At 34.6% G+C, this 25,503-nt stretch overlaps 1 protein-coding gene across 6 annotated transcripts in view; it reads left to right on the top strand.

Moving 5' to 3' along the window:
- The window catches only part of RAPH1 (Ras association (RalGDS/AF-6) and pleckstrin homology domains 1), a 113,644-nt gene that overhangs the window by 58,578 nt on the left and 29,563 nt on the right, over positions 1-25,503 (top strand). For 4 of the 6 annotated variants that reach the window (XM_081260507.1, XM_081260505.1, XM_081260504.1 and 1 more), the window contains 9 exons: positions 3,311-3,388; positions 3,942-4,101; positions 5,152-5,273; positions 6,481-6,546; positions 7,872-8,015; positions 8,786-8,896; positions 16,841-16,939; positions 19,389-19,509; positions 23,135-23,277. In XM_081260507.1, the coding sequence (XP_081116633.1) occupies positions 3,311-3,388; positions 3,942-4,101; positions 5,152-5,273; positions 6,481-6,546; positions 7,872-8,015; positions 8,786-8,896; positions 16,841-16,939; positions 19,389-19,509; positions 23,135-23,277 (1,044 nt within the window). Of the gene's footprint in view, positions 1-3,310; positions 3,389-3,941; positions 4,102-5,151; positions 5,274-6,480; positions 6,547-7,871; positions 8,016-8,785; positions 8,897-16,840; positions 16,940-19,388; positions 19,510-23,134; positions 23,278-24,598; positions 24,676-25,206; positions 25,431-25,503 lie in introns of those variants that run through there. The other 2 variants (XM_081260506.1, XM_081260508.1) reach the window with 2 other exon arrangements.

Here is a 25,503-nt window from a genome sequence, read left to right as displayed (position 1 = left end):
TAAGCTAATCCTATTATTGAATGACTTTTCATGTCAGTGCTTCAAAAGATAGCACTGATTGTGTTCTATTGCATTTGACAGTAGCATAAAAAAATAGGAGCATGTAAATACTATTTATAAATATATCAATATAACTTTTAAATTTTATATTATTTTTGAATAGATTTTATTTTTTAGAACAGATTTAGGTTCTGACCATGTATCCACCAAAATATACACAGTAATTTCACTACCTTGGAAATCCACTGTACTCTGCCTCTTCACCCCTCCTTTCCTGTGACCCCCAGCAACCACTAATATTTACCATCTACAAAGTTTTGACTTGTCCAAAATGTCATGTAGTTAGAATTATACAATATGTAACTTTCAGATTGACTTCCTTCACTTACTAACATGCATTTTAAGATACCTTCATGCCTCTTAATGGCTTGATAGCTCATTTCTTTTTCTTTTTCTTTTTTAAATTTGTATGTTTAGATGTTGATGGACCTTTATTTTATTCATTTATTTATATGTGGTGCTGAGAATTGAACCCAGTGCCTCATACATGCTAGGCAGTGTTCTACCACTAAGCCACAACCCTAGCCCCATTTTCTTTTTAGTGCCAAATAATATTCTGTTGCCAGGATGCACCATAGTTCATTCACTTTCTGGAGGACATCTTTGTTGCTTGCAAGATTTGGGCATTATGATAATTAAAGCTTCTATAAACACCTGTGTGCAGGATTTGGGATAAATTTTCAACACATTTGGGTAAATACTTAGAAACATGATTACTGGGTCACTTGGTTAAAGAGTATGTTAAGTTCTGTGAGAAACTGCCAAACTGTCTTCCAAAGCGGCTCTACCATTTTGCATTCCCATAAGTGGTAAGTCGGAATTCCTGTTGTTTCACATCCTCACCAGCATTTTGTATTGTCAGTGTTTTGAATTTTGTCCATTCTAATAAATGTGTAGTGGTATCTTATTTTAATTTGCAATTCCCTACTAGCAAAGAATGTTGACCATTTTTCCTTAAATTTATTTGCCATCTGTATGTCTTCTTTTTTGAGGTGTCCAAAGAACTCCTGTTTCGTATTTTTGTTGAGGTATATGGGGTTTTTGTTTTGTTTTGTTTTTGTTGCTTGTTTTGGTTTTTTAGTTTTAGATGTCTTTTGCTGCAACTATTTCTCTTCCAGTCTGTGGCTTGTCTTTTTTTTTTTTTTTTTTTTTTTAATGTTTTCAGCTTTGAAGATATCTTCTAAACTTTTTTTTAATGTGTGCAGATTGATTATAATATCATAAAGAATTTGGCCATTTGGAAGTTCATATTTGTATTTCAAATACCAAACACATTGTTCCACATCAGTTTTTCCTCATCAAACTTTAAATTTACTTTTTGGCAATGTGAAGTGGAACTTTCAAATTTGGCTTGGCAAATTTTTTTTTCTTTGAAGCACCATTCATGCACAAGGATGAGGGAATGGCAAATGCTTTCTAGTGGTTTTTATGAAATCAGTTACTTGACAGTTCAAAGTATTTTAAATTACTTTATAGAGCTGTGTTGTACTCCTCAAAAACACATAGGGTTTGGTAATTTGCCTGGTAATGACTTTTATTTCTCTAAAACTGAATTCTAGAAACAGTGATAGTAGTTAAAGCTTTCTTTCAAGCTTGCTTTTAAAAAGGAAAATGTAGTCACCACATTTTATAATTGTTTATTTGCATAAAGGATGGGGAAATAAGATGATTTAGTCAAAGGAATATATCTATAATAGTACAAGAACTGAGTTTTATCTTATCCCTCTCTACTGTGAAAATAATTGGGTTTATAGATAGTATTTCCAGACCTTGGTTATTATGTTTATTTACTGGCTCCTTTCACTGAAAGGGATCAGATTTCTGGCTAACAAGCTCACTGTCTACCCTATCCACTGTTTCTCTGTTCCACATAGTAAATACTAAGCTCAAAATGAGGGGAGACCGCGTAAAGTATGAAATGGAAAGAGAAGCAGTTAAAAAGCCATCAAAATTTAGGTGAACAGAAAATAAATCTTTTAGATTAATTGAGTCTTTGCTTTTTGCCCTGGATGCTTTAGCTTTTTAATGAAAAATAGCATATGGATTCTGGTGTTTAATAACAATCCAGAGAGAATTAATATTGGATTGATATAAATTATTTCTCCTTTAAAAGACATTAAATAAAAGAATATGTAGGATGATAATTTATGGGTTTTTTAAAGATATTTTCCAGATTAGTAAAAAGCTTAAAAATAATCCTTTATAAACAAAAGTTTACTTATGTTTTTTTTTTTTAATTGGTGATTAATGCTACAGTATATTATGGCCTATTGCTGGAAATTACAAGTAAGTACTGGTGTTAGAGTACTGTGTGCTGTTTCACACAAATAAAATAGAAAAATTGTTTACTTCTAGTTCTTTATAAATTTTACTACTGCTTATAAACTAGTTTATAAGTAGAAGTTATTAGAAATTAAGCTGTTTGGAAAGTTACACTTAGCATTTTTTAAAAATCTGATAAATGAATAAATAGAAATAAATTTGAATTTACTAATGTGATTATATTGTATGATTTTCCAAAGCAGAGTAAAACAGGATGCAACAGCCACCTGTGTTTGTATTAGTAATTGAGAATGTACCTGTATTTATTATTTATTAAGGGTTTTTATATTTTTTGAAAATAAATACATAATTGGTTTTTGCTATAGATATTTTTTTCATAGCTTTATTGAAGTAAAATTGAAGTACAATAAAATGAACATATTTGAAGTATGCTGTAGATATTTTAAAGGTGATGATACATTTTCATTGTAACAGAACAAAATAGTATGCAAAAGGTTGCCCATACTTTGGAAGGAGTTACGGGATTGTGTAAGTATAGCTAAGTGGCAGGCCCATAGATGGCTGTTATTTCCCCAAATCCAAAACTTGAAATTTAACTGCTTTATATTGATGGGATCAGATTTACTAATTTACTACATTAGAGTTCTCCCCTCCCTCTTATAATATGGAATCTAATTGTATTGTAAGACATTTTCAGGTCTGCATCTGTAAAAATGCTCTTTCCTTTACCACGTTTGCTTTTATTTTATGAAGAGGGCTATTTTTTAAATGTGCTCTACATAAGCATGTGATGGTATATTCTTTTTTTTTCTAATTTGTTATATATATAACAGCAGAATGCATTTCAATTTATATTACACATATGATGGTATATTCTTAATGAAATCCAATGCTAGGAACAGCCTTAAAAATAAAATAGATTTCTCAGATAATTCATTAGTTTATCCGAAATGCTTTATGTTCACAGGAGGAACAGGCAGCAAAATTGAAAGCGGAGAAGATCAGAATCGCCCTAGAGAAAATTAAGGAGGCACAAGTGAAAAAGGTGATATGCAGGCTTTTGCCTGATTACTGATTTTATCAGTTGTATGGATTTATGAAGAACTGCCTTATTTACATCATTTTCCTCTAATGTATGGAGTGGTAGGGGGGGGTATTTCTTCTAGTAATACATTTTTCACATGTAAAATTTTTTTTGTGGGTAAGATGTATTATACAGGAATAACTTTTATTCTGAAGTCTAAAAGAATAAAATGGAAAGGTCTCTTAATACTCTTCAATATTGTATCTTAAAAGACTTTTTAAAAAATATTTTTTAGTTGTCAGTGGACTTTATTTTGTTTATTTATATGCAGTGCTGAGAACTGAACATAGTGCCTCATACATCCTAGGCAAAAACCCTACCAGTGAGCCACAATTCTACCCCTTAAAAGACTTTTAATATTGATATTTAGTTTTTAGCTTATCTTTTGATAAATCCATTATTTCCATTTTAGTTTACAAAGATATTAAGCAGAATACTAGTTGATATTACAATAAATCCTTTTCTAAAACGCCATTATTTGGTCTTCATTTAATTTTATTTCTACCTGTTACAGCTGGTGATTAGAGTCCACATGTCTGATGACAGTTCGAAAACAATGATGGTAGATGAGCGGCAGACAGTGAGACAAGTGCTGGATAACCTGATGGACAAATCCCACTGTGGTTATAGTTTAGACTGGTCTCTGGTAGAGACCATTTCTGAGTTACAAATGGGTTAGTAATATCATTGCTTTAATTGCTTTTTAATTTCTGTGCAATCACAATGGTTTTCATGGTGATAGAAGCATTTTAAGACATCTTTATATTTTTTTCTATAAAATAACCAGGCAGTTTAACTTTTATAATTTGGCTTTTTTTACATTATTTTTTTTCTCAGCTATTTTGAGAGGTCTTTGAATACTAAGCAATTTGCAGTTTACTTCAGTTTTAAAATGGTTAAAAACAAAGTTTTTTTTTTTTAAGATGACAAAATACATTTTCCTTCAAATAAAAACTGCATACATCAATGCATTTACTAAGACTTATATTTATTTTCATTTGTAATTAAATCTTACCACCATTTAACTTTCAGGGCAAACAAAACATGAACAGATTTCGAAGAATCAATATCTAGAACATGTTCTTTAACATATGTTCAATATATATAAACATTCTTTGATACTTAATTTGGAAGTTAGAAAATGTATTTATGTTTAAAATTAAGTACTATTCATGAACCAAAGAAGAAATCGTATTGGAAATTCTTTGAATGTAAAGAATTAAATACTGTTGGCAGCACTTGATATTAAAATTTATAGAATGCAAATAATGTGTTTATTTTTTAAGGATGGGATGGATAAAAGCTAAAGACTAAAGAATGATGTACAGATCAGAATACCTAGATTCTAGTCCTAATTCTTACCTGTCAATTGTCACTTTGTTAAGTCACTTCACATCACTAGGCCATGTTTCCTTTTACAAAAAATGAGGGAAGACAGATATTTTATCTGTAAGGGACAAGGATGTAGTGTTTATTAAGATTCTATAATTTTTTGGTTTTTTTAAAATATTTTTTAGTTGTTGATGTACCTTTATTTTTTATTTATTTATATGTGGCGCTGAGGATTGAACCTGGTACCTCACACATGCTAGGCAAGTGCTCTGCCACTTAGCCACAACCCCAGCCCGAGATTCTGTAGTTCTCAATGTGAATTCTTCACAAGGTTTCATGTCTTGTAATTCTGGTGAATACTAACAAAATATTGATACTTTATTTTGGATTAGAGAGAATATTTGAAGATCATGAAAACTTGGTTGAAAATCTTCTTAATTGGACAAGAGATAGCCAAAACAAGCTTATATTTATGGAGCGTATAGAAAAATATGCACTTTTCAAAAACCCACAGGTAAGACTGAATGAATAATTACAAAGGTCAGGGTTTTTTAAATATATGCCCTATTTAATTCTGATACTGCTAAGTTAATAGAGTGGCAGCCACTTGATTAGAGCAAAGTAGCTGCAAAACCCTATGAGAGCATTCATTAGTACTCTTGAGGTGTAAAGTTAGCTGAGCTCACTTCAGGGCCCACTGTGAAGTTCCCAGTCCCACAGAGCCAGATGGGACACACCCTTGGTGAAACAGAAGTAGCTCTAGGGAGTTACCAGGCTTCCCTATATTCCAGAGCTGTTTTGAACCCAGCAATTTCTTCAGTGAATTTTACATCTATCTTGTCAAAGGAAAAAAATAATCTATCTTAAGCCATTATCCAGTTGATACTTATTTGGACTTATTTTTAATTTTTTTTTTAAAGCCCAGTGAGTGGTCTCTGATTTTAAATGGCTGCACACTCCAGTATATGTTATCTTGATTTACTTGGCATCTTTCCTCATTCCAAAATAAATAATATTTCCCAATACCTAGACGGTTTGTGAAAATCAATAGACTAGGAAAAATATCTCCACCAAAAACAAAGTAGAAATGAGAACAGCAGCAGCAGTGTTAAAGGAATTGAATAGTTACCCTTCAGGCTTAATCATGACATAGCTTCTTGATATTTTAGTGAAGGTTACATACATATTTGAGGGTGTCAGCAGATGTTGTGTGATAAAAATAATTATGCTAATGATTACAGTTCAGATTTTTGTTGAACCAAGCAAATGAAATATGTCTCACAGGATTTGGGATTTCTTCTTAAAAATCCACAACAATCAAATTTTCTGCATCTGGATCTGTTAAACAGCATATTTTAAGGAAATTTGCTTTACTTGTACTTAATAATTTGTAAACCTTTCAGGCACTTTAAATGTAGCTTTCATTAGTTATCCCAGAACATATTTGTCAGCTGTTGCATGTAATATCACCTCAGAACTTGGAGAAGGCAGTTTGGGGAATGATTCACAGCAAGTGTTCAGGCAGGAAGCTGGGGCTAAGCATTTTAGTGATGATACCCATATACATATGGGGAGTTTTTGAAGCATTCCTCTAACTGTGCACTGGCAAAAATAGATCTAGAGTTAATTGCTATTTCTCTTGAACAAATCATATACTCATCTCTACCAAGGGAATAGTAGAATGAGTTTATCCTTTAATTTTCATTTTATTGTTTTTCCAGAATTATCTCCTAGGGAAAAAGGAAACAGCTGAAATGGCAGATAGAAACAAAGAAGTGCTGTTGGAGGTATGACTCCCTGCCCCCGTTTTTCCTACACATTATTAAATTAAAATATTAAGCATCTTTTGGAACCTAGTATATCGGTCCTCCATATTCATAGTTGAGAAACCTGTATTCTTTGATAGCATGAGGGAGAGAATTCATCTGTGTGAACGTTAGGTCATTAAAGAGAACCTTTTAAAAACGAGTAATATTCTAGTGGACTAAAAGGAGTAACAAATTTTTAGGGTTTGTCGAGTTCCGAGGACAAAGCTGATCAATGAAAGATGTGGTTGTGCTATTTTTACCTCCTTTTTTTAGAGAGAAATTTGAATATAACTAGCAATTCACAGAATATGTCAAGCCTTAGCCATAAGTAACTCAAACAAATTCTTAAATTATAATGATCATTTTTGGAAAATCTTATCTTACAGAGTAATAAATTTAAATCTACCCAAATTTTTGGCCCTTTGGCTTTTTCTGATTTTAAAGAACTAAAATCAAAGAAGTTAGTAAGTTGAAAACCTGAATAAACTCTTACCAACAAGGCAATTAGGAAAATGAAGATCAGCACTCAATTTTTCCTAGTGATACTAACTACTCTTAAGAAAAAAATTTTATGATTTCCAGTTTCTCTATATACTTTGAGGAGAAATTAATTAGAATATCCTATGTTATTGTATAATTAGGATTTTTTTTTCTTTTACAAATACATAGTTGTTTTTAATATTAGATTTTTTATTTAAGCATGGACAATGGAATTCAGAATTTTGAGTTTATTATTTTCAACCTAGTATTAAATATTTTATTATAAATAAATGCCCTCTTAGACCATATAAATTGATACAGTTTTAAATTTTTTATTAATTATTCACTTGGCATGTTACTTTCTTTTTAACTTTATTACTCTTTAGCTTGACAGCTAATCTGTTGTAATGTTAATTTGGAGAAGAAGTTTAATATTTATGTTAGTTTGACATTTTTATTAAACTTAGTGTAATTATGCTCTTTAGATTTCATTTAACTACTGTTTATACAACTCAGTTGATATTTCAAGCTAGTTTCTCCTCAAAACGTTGGATAAAAGTTTGTAAAAAAAATTCAGTATTTTATTTATGACTGGTATTTTTTTACTTATTAAATATTTAGGGATTTCTTTAGTTGTTCAAAAATAATTCATACTGTATTTAGAGAATTTTCTAATTCTAATTCAGGTAAAATCAGCAGCATGATTTTAATACAGAACCATCTTGGCTTAATTACAGTGTCATGCATCTCATTGGAGTAGACACATCTTTTTCCCTTGATAAGTCAAGGATCATAAGTCTTTCCAAATCATCTTCTTATTTTAGGAATGTTTTTGTGGAAGTTCTGTAACTGTACCAGAAATTGAAGGAGTGCTTTGGTTGAAAGATGATGGCAAGAAGTCCTGGAAAAAACGTTATTTTCTGTTGAGAGCATCTGGTATCTACTATGTCCCTAAAGGAAAAGCAAAGGTGTGTGCTTTCTGTAGACTTGTTCCCCTCATTATGCTGATCACTCTTAATCTGTGCTGTGTAGGAAACACAGATCTCTTTATTAATCTAAAGAGGAGGAAACCTGAGAATTTTCACTTCTTTGATTATTAATTGGGCACATCTTAATTTTCTTACCAAATTTGAAATCATAGTTTTGTTTATTATTTGTGGAACTCCTGCTGGAGTAGTTTTGTTGGGGGGAGAATAATTTTATGGAATTACAGCCATTTCAATCTTAAGTAGTGGGCTTTTTGCTATTAGTACCATTGGTATAGCTTTTGTCTTCTGTGCTCATTGGGGTTTAGGACTGTTTTAAGCACTTTATGGTATCATCTAGTTTTAAACCAATCTTATGAGTATATTGTGACCCTTATTTAACTGATAAGAAAACCCTCAGTTGAGAATTTCTGTGTTTGAGATATGCATTATAGGCACTGAACTACTTGATCCAGAAAGCTCTCTTGTATTATATTGATAGTAATATGCCATGCTTTATTTAAATTATCTTTAAAATGTCAATAACTCAGTGTTCATTATGAATGGCAAGACAATAAGCAAAAATGGCCTGCCTTTTTGGTTACATTGCCAATCAAAGAACCATTTATAGAGCATCTCATGCTCTTGTCTTCTATAAAGTAGCTGTAATTTCTATTTAATGTCTTAATTCTCAACTAAAAACTGTTACCAGATGTGATATTTGCTTGCATCCACATTGTTGTCAATTTAATCTTTTGGGTATTTTTATCTAGGTCTCTCGGGATCTGATGTGTTTTCTCCAGCTGGATCATGTCAATGTTTATTATGGCCAGGATTATCGGAACAAATACAAAGCACCTACAGACTACTGTCTGGTGCTAAAGGTAAGTATGTTCTCTTTATAGGAATTTTAATTGATTAGACAGGTTTATTGGTCATTTTAGAATACTTTGAATCTCTATTAAGTAAACCATTTTTGCTCTGTTCAGTAGGTTTAATACATCATTATAGTAATTTTAATTGATGTTAGACATAGATTAAGGGCTATTGTAGAATAATTTGGATCTCCATCAAGTATACTATTTTTGCTTTACTCTTATAGGCTTTAAAAGGAATGGTAAGGCTGGGGTTGTAGCTCAGTGATAGAATACTTGCTGGCATGTATAGTCCTTAGGTTCCATCCCCTGCACTGCAAATTAAAAAAGGAATGGAGAAGGGTGGTAAGGGAAAAAAGTATATGTTATGCTATAGCTGATCCTTAGCCAATTAACTCTTACTGTATTAGTGGAAATGGGAGTAGATGCTAATTTTATAATAAACTTTGAGCCGTAACACATAAAATATATTTGATTATAAATTTGATTATAAATACTGGACTTATTTTTTTAGACATTTTAGCCAAATGTGGGACCTGTTTTGTGTTTTAATTAGTTTTCCTGTACTTAACTCAGAAGATCATCAGAGGGCACTGTGGCCAAGTTCAAAATCTATTGACTGTCTGGTCTAGAAATAATTTTTGTTTTTTTTCCCCCAAAACTAAAGCCATAATAGCTTGTGCTATTCACACTATTTGGGGGAGTTTTTTACTCCTTTAATTGGGCTTTTGAGCTTCTCACACTGATTGTATCTGTACTTTTGAGAAGAACAGACATTTTTAGTCTTTTTCATGATCTAGAACATTGATAAAAATACCACACAAAAACTCAGGGAACTCCATCTTAGCAACCCTTTATTAACTTCTTAGGTCTACATGCTTACATCACACTTGATTCTCATTTCTCTTGGAATTGTCCATTTGGTTTTAAGAGTAGTGTTTATAAGAATTTTAAGTTAGAGTTTTGATTGCTTTGATAAAATTAGTTATGTTGTAATGGCAACCTTTTATTAAGTAATATTTTTCTCAGAGAACACCACTGTATCATCCAGGTTACTTTCAGGAGCAAACAAATTTTTTTCTTTTGGTTATTCTTTTGTTTTTCAGTACTAAAATTAGAACCCAGAGCCTTGCTTGTGCTTGCTATTCAAGTGCTGTGCCACTGAGTGATATTCCCAGTCCTTTCTTAAGTTTTATTTTGAGATGGAGTCTCACTAAGTTTCCCAGGCTATCCTCGAACTTGAAAACCTGCCTTAGCGTCCCAAGTAGTGGAGTTATAGGCACTACCATCTCACCTGGCTAGGAGCAAATAATTCTTGAAAATTCAGTACAAAGTAAATTCATTCAGCAGTTGTCCAAATGAGGTGCAAGGTCCCCTGGGAGTCCCTAAGACCATAATATTAAAGTTATTTTTATAATAATACTAGGATGTTATTTGCCTCTCACAAATGTATAGTAGGATATTTTGAGAGGTTATATAACATACAACAGTATTTTTGCTTTCTTGGCTACTGTAATGTGAATTTTTTTTTTTTTTGAGAGAGAGAATTTTTAATATTTATTTTTTTTAGTTCTCGGCGGACACAACATCTTTGTTGGTATGTGGTGCTGAGGATCGAACCCGGGCCGCACGCATGCCAGGCGAGCGCGCTACCGCTTGAGCCACATCCCCAGCCCTGTAATGTGAATTTATATAATCTTAATTTTTTTCCTCAGTTTTAATTGCTAATAAGGTAAATATTGAAGGGCGGAAAAACTCTACCTCCATTTTCTTAATAAGTTAAGCACGATAACAAGTTTTATGTGGCACAGAAGCTCTCATAAAGCAGTCAAGACCCAAAAAAGCGTTAGAATTAGTTGCTTATATGCTGGATTGGACAAAGAAAAGTAAATTGTGAAAAGCAACTGAATTATATAAGGAGGTTTAAAAGAGAAGAGCTGTTTTAACAAGGTCTGTATAAAATCCTCTCAGTTTTGACTTCTCATGCTTGAAGATATTTTATCTCTGTAGCCTAGGGAGGGTGTCTTTTGCACTGGAATTCCATCTTCTGTTTATAAAAAGCAGCATGAAGCTCAAAGTGATCTTTTTGTATCTGATGTTTTCCATGTTAACTTAAATGGTATGTCAGAGTGGTATATTTTTGACTTCTTCACTCAGTAAACAACCTATATACAAAGGTATTCAGGGTGTCTTAAAATGTGAATATAATAAGCTGTGTTTCATGGTTTACACATGTTAAAAAGAACCCAGTTTTTTCCATCTTTCCCTGATCTGTCTTCTGCATGTCATCTTAATGGCCAGGCTGGCTCACTTCAGGGTATCAAGATGACTGCTGCCGTTCTAGGCATCAGATGTAGGCCCAGCAAAATCTAGCCAAAGAGGATCTTTTTCTCCCTTTACTCATCTTTTAAAAGGAAATCATTATTTCCCAGAAACTAGCCAAGAGCCCTACCTTTGTAGATTTTTGACCAAAAGCACATCTCCCATTCTTAAACCAGTCACTGACTAGGGAAACAAAACCATTGGGGTGATTGATCCCTTATTGTTTAGAATTCATACCCTGTGGGACACTGGTGAGGGGTGGGGCTCTGCCAGGTAAGAAGTAGAGAAGAGATAGCTAAAGGGAAGGCAATTGACAATGTCTCATGAGTAAAATTAATTATGACCAGTAACTTGAACAAGTTGAACACCCCTAATCTGAAAATCCAAGACCTGAAATGCACGGAAATCCAAAACCTTTTAAGTGCCAACATAACATTCAGAAAGTTTCAGATTTTGGAAGGGCTTGGGATAAAACTCAGAGGTCGGGCATTCACAAGGCCATGGGTTGACTCCTTCCTGACATTCCCCCAAAATCAAGTTTCAGATTTTGGAACATTTCAGATTTTGGGGTTAAGGGATGTTCAAGCTGTAAAGTCTCTGGATATACTCCAGAATTTTCAAAACTTTGAAATCTGAAGCATTTCTGGCCTTAGGCATTTTGCGTACTGGATACTCAACCTGAATTACAATCCTTTTACAGCTCATAAAATTCTTTGTCTATTTTTGTGCTAAGGGTTTTTCTTATGTTTATTTTTATAACAATGAATGTTCCAGATTGACATTGAGTAGTTTAAGCTAAATTTATATTTTCTCTTTACATATAAAAATATTTAGTGTGTTGAAATGGAAGAGCATGGTGGAAATAACATTAAAAGTAATTATCACCACTTAATTGTAGACCTCTAAGTTGATAAACCTGTGATAGAAGCTCCATACACTCAATCACAAGTCTAATCTGAGTCCCCATGTTGTAAATACAGAAACTAAGGTTTAGAGAGATCCATTTGCCCACAGCCACACAATTATTAGGATTTAAAAACCTGTTGTTGTTGCTGTTGTTTTCTTTGTAAAGTCTGTACTAATTTTGCCTATGTAAATACTTTTATTCTTGAGTATATAAGTTCTAACAAATGAAAAATGTTATAGCACAGGGTCTACACAAATGCAAATTTATTCAGACTGAAACTGTATGACTTGAGTCTGAGTGCTCCAATGAAAGGCAGGATATGAGAAATCCACACACACTAGTAAAGGCTATAAAACACATTTTGGTAATTTTTTTTTTAAAATAATGGTAGAAAACGCTTATTCATGAAATTTGACAATGTAGAAACAAATAGGACACATGTTGATGTATCTGAAAGATCCACATTTGCTGGGACACAAGTATGCATGTATAATTAAATAAGTTTCCTAAAGGAAATCTGTTTTTTTTTTTTTTTAATTACATACCAGTTATTATCTGGCTCATCGTAGCCACATCTAAAATTTCATCCCTAAAGAAATAAAGTAGGGCTGGGGCTATGGCTCAGTGATAGAGTGTTCACATAACACATGTGAGGCACTGTGTTTGATCCTCAGCACCACATAAAAAATAAATAAATAAAGGGCTGGGGCTGGGGCTCAGTGGTAGAGTGCTTGCCTAGCATGTGTGAGGCACCGGGTTTGATCCTCAGCACCACAAAAATAAAGATATAAAATAAATAAATAAAGTCATTGTGTTCATTTACAAGGAAAGGGGGAAAGAAAAGAACAAAAGAAATAAAGCAGCCAAGTACAGTGGCACACACCTGTAATGTCAGTGGCTTGGGAGACTGAGGCAGGAGGATCGTGAGTTCAAAAGCCAGCCTGAGCAATGGCAAGGCACTAAGCAACTCACTGAGACCCTATCTCTAAATAAAGTACAAAAATAGGGCTGGGGATGTGGCTCCATGGTTGAGTGCTCCTGAGTTCAAGCCCTGATACCAAAAAACAAAAAGAAAGAAGGCAAAGTAATTTATTTCAGTATGGTAGAAAAGAAAGAGTAGTTTCTCATTTAGAGGTGAAATGTGAGCGTGAATTCCTCAAATACTGTTAGAAATAAAGAAGCTATCTATAGTATGGAAATAATAGGGTAAAGTGTTATATAGTTTCCCACCTCTTTTTGGTACCCAGGGGTGCTTAGCCACGGATCCACATCCAGCTATTTTTATTTTTTATCTTGAGACTGGGTCTTGCTAAGTTGCTGAGGCTGGCTTCGCACTTCGATTCTCTTGCCTCAGTCTCCTGAGTTGCTGGGATTACAGGCATATGCCATAATTCCCAGCATAGTCTTATTTTTTTTTAACCTATATGCCAGTTGAATGGATTTTCAAGACTGTATGTATGAGTTCCAAAGTAGTAGGAGTATACATTGTCATTTTTCTTTGGTTCTTGGACTGTAGTGTTAAATACCACTTTTATTTTTTTTTTTATTTATTTTTTCTTTTTTGGGGGGAAGCCTTGAAGGAAGATTAACAATATAAATTTTTGTCAGGGTAGTAGGGTCCTTCTGAAAGGGACCTATCTTCCCCTTCATTCTGGGATGAGTCCATGAACTGGTTCATGTCTGGGACTTGATTGAGAAGTTGTCACTGTCTGTTTTGATGATTCATACCAGAGCACTGGAATAATGCTGAAGCTCCCCTCACAAATTCACTTTTTTTTTTTTTAAAGAGAGAGTGAGAGAGGAGAGAGAGAGAGAGAGAGAGAGAGAGAGAGAATTTTTTAATATTTATTATTTTTTAGTTCTCGGTGGACACAACATCTTTGGTATGTGGTTCTGAGGATCGAACCCGGGCCGCACGCATGCCAGGCGAGCGCGCTACCACTTGAGCCACATCCCCAGCCCCTAAATACCACTTTTAGTTAGAGTTATAGGAATTATCCATCAACATTTTTATATGAACAGAGAAATATAATCTTATAGCATAATAGTAATTCAGAATTTATTTGTTAAATGTTTTATTTTCAAAAGTTTTTGTTTCATCAGTGAATGAAAACTTTACAAATCAACACCATTTTTTAGAAAATGAAATGATGACCTTTCTTTGTTACTGCTATTCAGCTGGAAGCGATTTCTTTGAGGTCTTTAAGAATCTAAATATTGACTTTCGGGTTTTAGCAATGATTTTCTCCTCTATATTTGCTCTTAGCTTTTGTTTGATTTTAAAAGTGGCAGAATAATATTGTAGGGGAATAGGAATTGGAAGGCTTTACCCCTAATAATGCAGTAGTGTGACAAATAGAGCCTGGGCACTAGAATGAGATGGATTGGGTTCAAATTCCACTTCTTTCACCTTGGAAGCAACTTTAAGTGCTATCCTTAACCCTCTGTGCCTTATCTTTCTTCTGGGAACATGATATAATGTTATTAAGATAGTTTTCCTAAGGATTGAATGAGCTTATTAAATTATGTGAAGTATTTCACATAATTTCTGATACATAGTAAGTGCGCAGTAGATACCACATTTAATAAAAACAAGAATATATTAGTGGAACAGGCAACCTCTTGAGGTATTACTGGAGAGAGGGGATAACTAAGGACAGCTATGAATGCCTTTTTATGTGGGAAGGTGAAGTTTTGAAATTCTAAAATGAATTTTAAACTAGCAGGTAATCTGATGCTTTACTTAGAAATAAATAGTTAAATAATTATACCATACTACTCTTCAGGATAGTCATAAATTCCCAAGTTAGAGATAAGGTGAGAAGGGTAGAGATTAATTTCTCTTCGATTTTACCTAATGTTAATTTTTTAAAAAGGAAACTCTTTAGAGAATGAATGGAATCACATAGTTGAGTGAATACCATGCAACCCATGGATATTCATAGTTGTAAATCACCAGAGAAGGGGAATGAAGGTAAATGCTGAGAGCCAGCCTGTAGTAGCTGGTTCAGTTCTCTGAATCGCACTTGATAGGCAGCACCTACAAGAAGCAGAATAGTTTCTTGTAGCCCTACTGCTTGGCAACACTAAGAAAAATGTTTTTCATTCAGCTTATTTTCTATTCTGCACATGCTATGATTCTTAGTGTTAAGGACCTTTCTATTTTGCTCATCACTGTATCTAAAAAAATGTAGTTGACATCTGGCAAATAGTTACTGCTTAATAAATATTTTTTGAATGATTAAATTAAGTAAAATTCCCCTTCCTCCTTTTATAGAAAAATAGCTACTTCTCTATCTCTTCTTCTTTGCTCTTTCAAGGTTGCCATGGCAGTTTATTAGAATATGTTTTAGTGTGGAAAAGGAACTTTTCCAAGAAGGGACCTACAAAGTCAGGGAAGAAAACAATAGATATTGTTTTATTACCTTTAGTATTATTTAGGGTTTATTATTTAAAACTTTGGTGTAGTCTTCAACAAAATTGGTTAGGTAGTAAATGCTAATGATAGGAGCTGAGTTCTACAAAGCATTTAATAGAGTAAGTGGATTTTGCATTGATTTCTCACACTGTCAATCACATTGATTAATCTTTAACAATGCAGATTTATAAGTTGTATTGGTGACCATCTATTCTGGTAGCATGAGAACATACTCAAATTGCTTATTTTATCATTGGTTTCCACATCAAATAAATGTGGTTGGGGAGTTTTGGAAAAACTAAATAAATAGTTTTAAACTTCCTTCGGGAACATATAGCCCCCCCCCCCCCGCCCGCCAAGAATGTCTGAAAACAGCAGTAGTAATCATACATTAAATCCACCCCCAGTGTGATTTAGGGCTTTTCTTCCTAAGAAACTAGTGGTAGAGGCCCAGTGGAGTTAAAATAGCTAATGTCAGTTAATGACATGTGCATGCTATAGCCCAGGTCAAGTCATTCATGTCCCCCATCCATGCCTCAACTGACAAGTAGAAAGGGTTGTGGAAACTGATGATGCCACTGAGAAGCTGTTCATTCTGCTGGAGGGGCACACTGCATTCCTGCAGTCTGGTAGAGGGAGGAGTTTACAAAGCAGTGCTCTTTTATCTCCACCTCAGCAATAGGTATGGCCAAGTGTTATGCTGTATGCATTGTGTATCAGGTCCACATATTCACCTCCAGAGGAGCATTGGAAGCTGGAAGCCTTATTAAAGATCTCTCCTTTGGAATCTTCTGAAGCCATGATATCAGTGTGTTCAAAGTGAAATCAAACATTCTCTTCCCTTTTTTTAGTCTTAAGATCATGAATCCTATTCACTTAATCTTGATGGTTTACCTCCATGGACTTTGTTTCTTTGAAATGTAGAAAAAAATAATTGGAAATTTCCCATGATGTGAAGGTTTACTTTAACTTGGGCATCTTGATCTAAATTTTCACACAAGTTTCAGCTTGTAACAATATATAAGGGCTATTTATTTGTCCCTGTGGCCACATGAGAAGTATATTCTCATGGCCTATAATAGGATAAGTTTTAGCTTTGCTAGATTTTGGTTTCCTTCAGTTCTTTTCTTTTTTAGTTGTAGATGGACACAATATCTTTATTTATTTATTTTTATGTAGTGTTGAGGATCGAATCCAGTGCCTCATACATGCAAGGCATGTGCTCTACCACTGAGCTACAATCCCAGCCTGGTTTTCTTGAGTTCTGTAAAAGACTTTGTTGTATTTTTTTCCTTCAATCTTGCAGCACCCACAAATCCAGAAGAAATCTCAGTATATCAAATATCTTTGTTGTGATGATGTGAGGACTCTACACCAGTGGGTCAACGGGATCCGCATTGCAAAGGTATATTTCCTTTTGGTTTGATGATGGAATAATGAAGCGTTTCATGATGTGCTTTTTATTGTCATGACAGTTATTCTGATTGTTTCATGTTGATTTTGCCAGCATCTAGTTTCCTCAGGTCTAAAGTTTGATGCTTTAAGTGTTGCCTTTTTACTTGGTTATTGGGATGAACTTTTAGCAGTTGACATCCATAAAATAATACTGCTGATGGTAAAAGCTTAGGTAGCATCAAAGTGACTTGTTTTGGCTTTGGAGAACATATTATACGATTCTTATGCAAGCAGAGTTTAGCAAACTAAATTAAGTAATGATCATTTACTATCCAGATATGGAGCACATTTCTGAATAGTGCTGAGGATCTGACCCTAGATCAAGAACTTGGAAACATTCATGATAAAGGAAACTGGGAATAAAAGGAACTTAATATCATAAAGTCTACAGCAAGCCTAAAACCAACATCATAGTCAATGGGGAAAACTGAAAGCATTTTCTTTAAAATCCAGAACAAGACAAGGATGTCCATTCTCACCACTCCTATTCAATATAATACTAGAAATTTAGCCAGTGCAAGTGGGCAAGAAAAGGAAATAAAAGGGATAAGAATAAGAAAGCAAGAAGTCCAATTACCACTGTTTGCAAATTATATCATCCTATACTTGGAAGATCCAGAAACCTCCACCAGAAGACTGCTAAAGCTAATAAACATATTTAGCAAAGTAGCAGGTTATAAAATCAACATAAACCAAAAATTAACTTGCTAAAAAGAAATCAGGAAAACAGTCCCATTTACATTAGCCTAAAAAAAGATAAAATACCTAGGAATAAATCTAACCAATCAGGTGAAATACCTCTACCTACTATAGAATATTGAAGAAATAAATTGAAAAAGACACAAGAAGATGGAAATGCTTCCCATATTCATGGATAGGCAGAATTAATATTGCTTAAATGACCATTTTACCAAAAGCAATATTCAGATTCCATGCAATCCCCATTAAATACCACTGACATTCTTTGCAGAACTAGAAAAGACAGACAGTCTTAAAAGTCATTTGGAAAAACAAAAGACCAAGGAATAGCCAAAAACAATTCTAAGCCAAAAAAAGCAATGCTATAAGCATCACAATACCTGTCTTCAAATTATACTACAGAGCTATAATAACAAAAACTGCATGGTACTGGATAAAAACAGACACATAAACCAGTGGAACAGAATAGAAGACACAAAGACAAACCCATACAGATATAGGAAAAAACATATATTGGAGGGTGGGGAAGGTGCATGTAGGCAGGAAAGATGGTAGAATGAGATGGGCATCATTACCCTAGGTACATGTATGACTGCATATATGGTGTGATGCTACATTGTGTAAAACCACTGAAATGAAAAGTTGTGCTGTATCTGTGTACAGTGAATCAAAATGCATTCTGTTGTCATATATACCTAATTAAAATAAATTTAAAAAACATACATTGGAGAAAAGACTGCCTTTTAAACAATGGTGCTGGGAAAACTGGATATCCATATATAGAAAGAGAATACTGGATCCTTATCTTCATTTTGCACAAAAATCAACTCAAAATGGATCAGAGACCAAGAAATTAAACCAGAAACTATGACCTCTAAAGCTCGTTAGAATAATAATGAGTTAATTAATGGCATCAAATTAAAAAGCTTTTGTGAAGAGAGAATGGGAGAAAACCTTTGCTAGTTACTCTTCTGACAATATCAAGAATATATAAAGAACTCAAAAAACTTAACCTTCAAACCAAATAATCCAATTAATAAATGGGCAGTTGAACTAAACAGACATTTCTCAAAAGAAGAAATACAAATGACCAACAAATATATGAAAAAAATATTCAATACTGGGGAATAATACTGTCCCAATTATATTGTTATATTGTGTGCACACATGCATACTAACAATGAATCTCACTATTATGTACAATTATGCACCAATAAATGTGGAATAAAATAATTAGGGGTGAAAAATATTTATATCTATAGTAAACATAACCTGTATCCACTGTTGATATCTTGCTGGCCTTCTACAAATGAGAAAAAATAAGAATAAGTTCTTATTTGCTAATATTAAAAGACAGTGGAAGCTGGATGTGGTAGCACACACCTGTAATCCCAGCATCTCAGGAGGCTGAGACAGGAGGATCCCAAGTTCAAAGCCAGCCTCAGCAAAATCGAGGTGCTAAGCAATTAAGTGAGACCCTGTCTCTAAATAAAATACAAAAATAGGGCTGAGGATGAGGCTCAATAGTCAAGTTCCCCTGAGTTCAATCTCTGGTACTCAAAAAAAAGAAAAAGACTATGGAGTATTTTATATATTAAAACAAACTATGAATCAATAAAATGTGCCTCCCTTTCCTCCCTCATCCTGTTATGCCTTGCCTCATAAAATTCAGATGTCATTATTTACTGTCTTCTGTTTAGTATGGGAAGCAGCTCTACATGAACTATCAAGAAGCTTTGAAGAGGACTGAATCAGCTTATGATTGGACTTCCTTATCCAGTTCCAGCATTAAATCAGGATCCAGTTCTTCTAGCATCCCAGGTAGTTCAGAATGCCTGAAGGCACTATTTTTACTACTAGTATGAAGTCTTTATATTGAAACTGATAGTAGACCTGGTAACTTGAACTTTATTCTTAAAAACCAGAGCCATTCCTAATTTCCAAATTATAATCCATAGAGACTTTTTTTTTTTTTTTTACAGGGGGCAATATCACAGACTAGTTCACAAATGTATTTGAAATGGACAGTCAGTATATAGACTTCTAAAGCCAGGAGTTTTATTATTTATTTATTTATTTATTTATTTATTTATTTTTTCTTTTTGTCTATTTCTTTTTTTTTAATTGTTGGTCGTTCAAAACATTACATAGTTCTTAATATATCATATTTCACAGTTTGATTCAAGTGGGTTATGAACTCCCATTTTTACCCCGTATACAGATTGCTCTATCATATCAGTTACACTTCCATTGATTTACATATTGCCATTCTAATGTCTGATGTATTCTGCTATCTATCCTATTCTCTACTATCCCCCCTCCCCTCCCCTCCCCATTTCTCTCTCTACCCCCTCTACTGTAAATCATTTCTTCCACTTGTATTATTCTTCTCTTACCCCTCATTTCCTCTTATATGTAATTTTGTAAAACCCTGAGGATCACCTTCCATTTCCATGCGATTCTCCTCCTTTCCCTCCCACCTCTCATCCCTGTTTAATGTTAATCTTCTTCTCAAGCTCTTCGTCCCTACCCTGTCCTTGGTTACTCCCCTTATATCAAAGCAGTCATTTGGCATTTGTTTTTTAAGGATTGGCTAGCTTCACTTAGCATAATCTGCTCTAATGCCATCCATTTCCCTCCAAATTCTATGATTTTGTCATTTTTTAATGCAGAGTAATACTCCATTGTGTATAAATGCCACATTTTTTTTATCCATTCATCTATTGAAGGGCATCTAGGTTGGTTCCACAATCTTGCTATCGTGAATTGTGCTGCTATGAACATCGATGTAGCAGTGTCCCTGTAGCATGCTCTTATTAGGTCTTTAGGGAATAGACCAAGAAGGGGAATAGCTGGGTCAAATGGTGGTTCCATTCCCAGCTTTCCAAGAAATCTCCATACTGCTTTCCAAATTGGCTGCACCAATTTGTAGTCCCACCAACAATGAACAAGTGTACCCTTTTCCCCGCATCCTCTCCAGCACTACTTGTTGTTGGACTTCATAATGGCTGCCAGTCTTACTGGAGTGAGATGGTATCTTAGGGTGGTTTTGATTTGCATTTCTCTGACTGCTAGCGATGGTGAGCATTTTTTCATGTACTTATTAAATGATTGTATGTCCTCCTCTGAGAAGTGTCTGTTCAGGTCCTTGGCCCATTTGTTAATTGGGTTATTTGTTATCTTATTGTCTAATTTTTTGAGTTCTTTGTATACTCTGGATATTGGGGCTCTATCTGAAGTGTGTGGAGTAAAGATTTGTTCCCAGGATGTAGGCTCCCTGTTTACCTCTCTTATTGTTTCTTTTGCTGAGAAAAAACTTTTTAGTTTGAGTAAGTCCCATTTGTTGATTCTAGTTGTTAATTAACTCATGCGCTATGGGTGTCCTATTGAGGAATTTGGAGCCCGACCCCACAGTATGTAGATCATAGCCAACTTTTTCTTCTATCAGACGCCGTGTCTCTGATTTAATATCAAGCTCCTTGATCCATTTTGAGTTAACTTTTGTGCATGGCGAGAGAAAGGGATTCAGTTTCATTTTGATGCAAATGGATTTCCAGTTTTCCCAGCACCATTTGTTGAAGATGCTATCCTTCCTCCATTGCATGCTTTTAGCCCCTTTAAGTTTTATTATTTATGTTTATGAAAGTTTGTTCAAAACTTACATGCTACTGAAATGTATGGAATAAAGTTGCTTTGAGGAGTCTTTACTCAGAATTCATGAGGAAGCTATCTTCCTTCCACACAAGTTTTCTTCCATTTCAGTGGAATGGAAACACCTGGAACTAGTTCTGAATTATAGTTAAGAAAACCATTTAAGTCATCACACTTACCAGGACTTTCATAGGACATCAGTGATCCTCAAAGGGGGCTTTCAGACTCCCACATTCTTGAAGCAAGTATGCTGTGTTCCATCTTAAGATAATGCTACTGCCCTTTCAGATGTTCCCAGAATGATGTTCATGTCACCTAAAGGCAGATTTTTTCATTGTTCATTGATTTTAAAACTGTATGACTTGATTTCATCTTTAAATAACTAAAAACAAATTTAGAATGTGTTTTTACACAGGTTGTTGTGTCTATGTATGTATGTATGTATGTACATATTCTACATAGACAGAACTAGGATATGTACATACATACTGTCTACTGAGAGAACCCAGAAACAGTGGAGACCTCAGTAATAAAGAGAATACCCTAAACCTAGACCTTGTTTTCAAATACCATCACTGAAAAAAAAAAAAATGGAACCAGGGCTTTTGGACAAACAGTCAATCCTAGGGTTATATCAGAGCATATACAAGGTGAAGCTAGAGCATCTTGTAAGGCCTGAAAGTAAAAAGTACTTAAACATGATGAGAGTATGTCAGAGAGGCTCAGGAGCCAACCTGAAACTCCAGTAGCCAAAGCTGAAACAATTTGAACAGTATAATATGCATTGTAGTATAGGATGTAACCCAAATTATAGAACAAATAAATATTCATGAGTCCATACTAATGTAAATAATTTATTGAATAAATAAACAAGGAAGAATAAGCTAGAGGGAGCCTCGCATTCGGGGATGATAAATAAGGCTAGACAAGTGTATTTTTTAATCATACTGCTTATATTTGTACCTTATGGATAGCATCTTATTTTATTTTTCACTTTTTATTGGTGGGTAGCATTTTCTGGGGGTGGGGAGGGTACCAGGGATTGAACTCAGGGGACTACTGAGCCAAATCCCCAGCCCTATTTTATAGTTCTTATTTAGCAACATGGTCTCATTGATTTGCTTAGTGCCTCGCTTTCACTGAGGGTAACTTCATCCAGAGGAGTTTGGGTTTTAGGGATTGATCCTAGGGGCATTTTGCCACTGAGTCACATTTTCAGCCCTTTTAAATTTTATTTTGAAAGAGGATCTTGCTGAGTTGCCTAGGGCCTGGCCAGGTTGTTGAGCCTGATTATTCAGCCCAGATATCAGTTAGAGACACACTGTTTTCACACCCGGTTCCCACTAAGCTCTGTTCCTCACTCCCAGACCTGGAGGCCAGGCCCCAGCATGGCTGCTTGCTAGTATTGTTCATTACTAGCAAAAAGGAAGTGATTATCAAATATAGGTCGTAATTCATAGGTTATAACTCCACAATGGCCTGAAAATGATGGAGTGTTTGGGAGTTACTTGTTTGGGAGTTGATTTCATTCAAGACAGAGTGTTAGGATAACCGGTAATGTTGTATGACTCTTATTACCTGTATCTCATGGGGGACTATTTAAAAAGCATTGAGATGTCCTATTAACCATAGGATAAGGAAAATTTTCTAATGGAAAATACTGTGATTATAATGAATGAGTGAATTTTTATTGTTCTACATAGCAGTTGACTTTGGATAAAAGATCTAAATGTAAATATTCATGCTTCAGAATACTGACTGGTTTAATTTTATTTCTTAAAACTATTTAAAACAGAGTCTCAGTCAAATCACTCTAATCAGTCTGATAGTGGAGTTTCTGATACCCAGCCAGCCGGACACGTTCGTTCCCAGAGCATAGTGAGCTCCATCTTCTCTGAAGCCTGGAAACGAGGTACTCAGTTGGAAGAATCCAGCAAGGTAACACATGAGTTTTAATTTACCAAAAAAAAAAAAATAATAATAATATGGTATACTATGGGTTTAAATTATGATCTTAATTCATTTATTAGGAATCTTATTTGGCACTATTTCAGTCTTTTTTCTTAGATATCCAGTCTTCATTGTAAGGGGAGAAACCATTTCAGAAAACCTGTGATTTACTTTTCCTTGGAAATTGGGTCTAATAACCTAAAATCTGAAAATAAGGGAAAAAATTTGGCAGTTTATTAATTCCTTTATTAGTGACTCAAAATTATAAGATAAAGCAATTTCCTCCTTTCTACCTTTAACCAATTGAATGGAGCAAGACCATGCAGTAAAGAGTAGATGCTTATAGTTATTTCTTTATTCATTACTTATTTTATCCAGGCTCATTTATCTTTCCTTTTCTTTTATGACCTTTGGCATTTCTCTGGGAATTGATGAATTTTCTCAAATTGTGCTTTACGTGGGAGACTAAATTCAAATCAATCAGTCTCCTTTTAAAATTTTGTATTCCTGAACTTTGCATGCTAGATGTTTCAGTGACACTGAAGAATGAGTATAATTATTGGAAGTCTATAATACTTATAAAAATAGTGAGGTTCAAGCTCAGTTGAAAGACACTATAGTCCTCCATCAAGTAGCCTCTGTAGACAAGGACATGTGTGGCTGGAGTTGCAGTTTCAGTATGAAGAATGTGCTCCAATTTTGAAGGACATGGCATCCGTGACTGGACTACTTCATTTTTACCCAGTAATCATTTTTATTTTTTATTGTTTGGGTCTGAGTCACTTACAGAAGTACATTTACAAATAAGAATTAAACGAACATTTAAATTTATTCTTTATTAGAACAAATTTGTTCCTGAATTTGCATACGTTGTCCAGTGTGGTGGTGAAGCATTTTCCTTCAGAAATGCATATTTGAGAATTGGTTCTAATGACCTAAATTCTCAAAACACTTGACAGTTTAACTCCCTTATCAGACACTCAAACTTTTAAGTAATCCTCTCCCCCTTCCCTCCTTAATAATTTGGATACTCTAAACACATACTAGGAAGCTGGTTTACATAATTAAGATGTCAGCAGAAAAATCCCTTGCCTTACCCAATAATTAGTGGTAAGATCCATGTGCATTTTAAGTTATAACTACCTAATTGTTTCATTTATGACCAAAGAAACCAAAGGTTCAAGTGCTCTGTAATTACAAAGTCCATCGTTGCACAATAGAGCTTCAGAAAGAGATGACCCTGCTGTGCAGTAGTTTCAGTTTGTTTTGAGTCTGATGCTTCTCTGAGTTTCTTCTCCTGTTACCTCAGTCTCAGGTGCCACATGAGAAGGCCAGCACAGCTAAGGTCTGCGACCCCTGAAGCAGCCAAGACAGGGTCAAATTAAGGTCAGGGGCTATTCTCTGGAAGCACATTAACCTGAGTGTCTCCTATAACCAGATCTTACAAACTAATACTTTCATTTGATGTATAATTTTTAAAGAAACATGTGAGTGTTCTGATTGGCATTAGAACTCAGCCCTATAATGAGCCTTCTAGTCCACTAACCTTACCCATTCTTGATGCCAGTTAGATGTCATTCATAATTGAAAACATCCCTTTTCATCAGCTTGTTCAGAGAGCCTAAAGGATGTACCCAAAGTTATTACACCAAGGGTCCTTCCTTTCCTCTTTTCAAAAGTATTTGAACCAGTCATGCGTGATTATCTCCATGAAGTAACTGACCCAGTACAGGCATTTCAGCAATGCCAAGAGCCACCCAGGTGACCTGGTTGATAGGTTATTGGTAGTTTCTAGCTCCTGTTTCTTGATTCATTTCTTTCACTCTAGCATTCCCAAGTTCCCTCTCATTATCTTTGTGATATTTTTATGATCTTTTGTTTTAATGTTTACAAAGCATTTCTTTATGTATTTTCCAGTAAAACAAATGTAAAGAATGCCCCCCTTTACCTGCATTGCTGGACTTCTGTGCATGTTGGATGCAAGTATCTCACACGCACGCAAGTGTGTGTGGAGCGCATTCCTTCCTGTGTGACTGTGCACGCCTGCTGAGCATTCTCATACTCTCACGGGTCAGCTTACTAGCATCAGAAAGCCATCCTCATTCCTCTGGAGGCCCTCCATCAGCATCCCCAGCCCAGTTATGGCATCTGCTTGATGTGGGTGCAGTCATGGACTGAAAGGTGAATTTGAGCCATCACAACCCCTTGCCAAGG

The sequence above is a fragment of the Spermophilus citellus genome (genome assembly GCF_964194105.1).
Source record: "Spermophilus citellus genome assembly, chromosome: 11".
Taxonomy (NCBI): Eukaryota; Metazoa; Chordata; class Mammalia; order Rodentia; family Sciuridae; genus Spermophilus; species Spermophilus citellus.
This window is presented reverse-complemented; position numbering and strand designations above follow the sequence as displayed.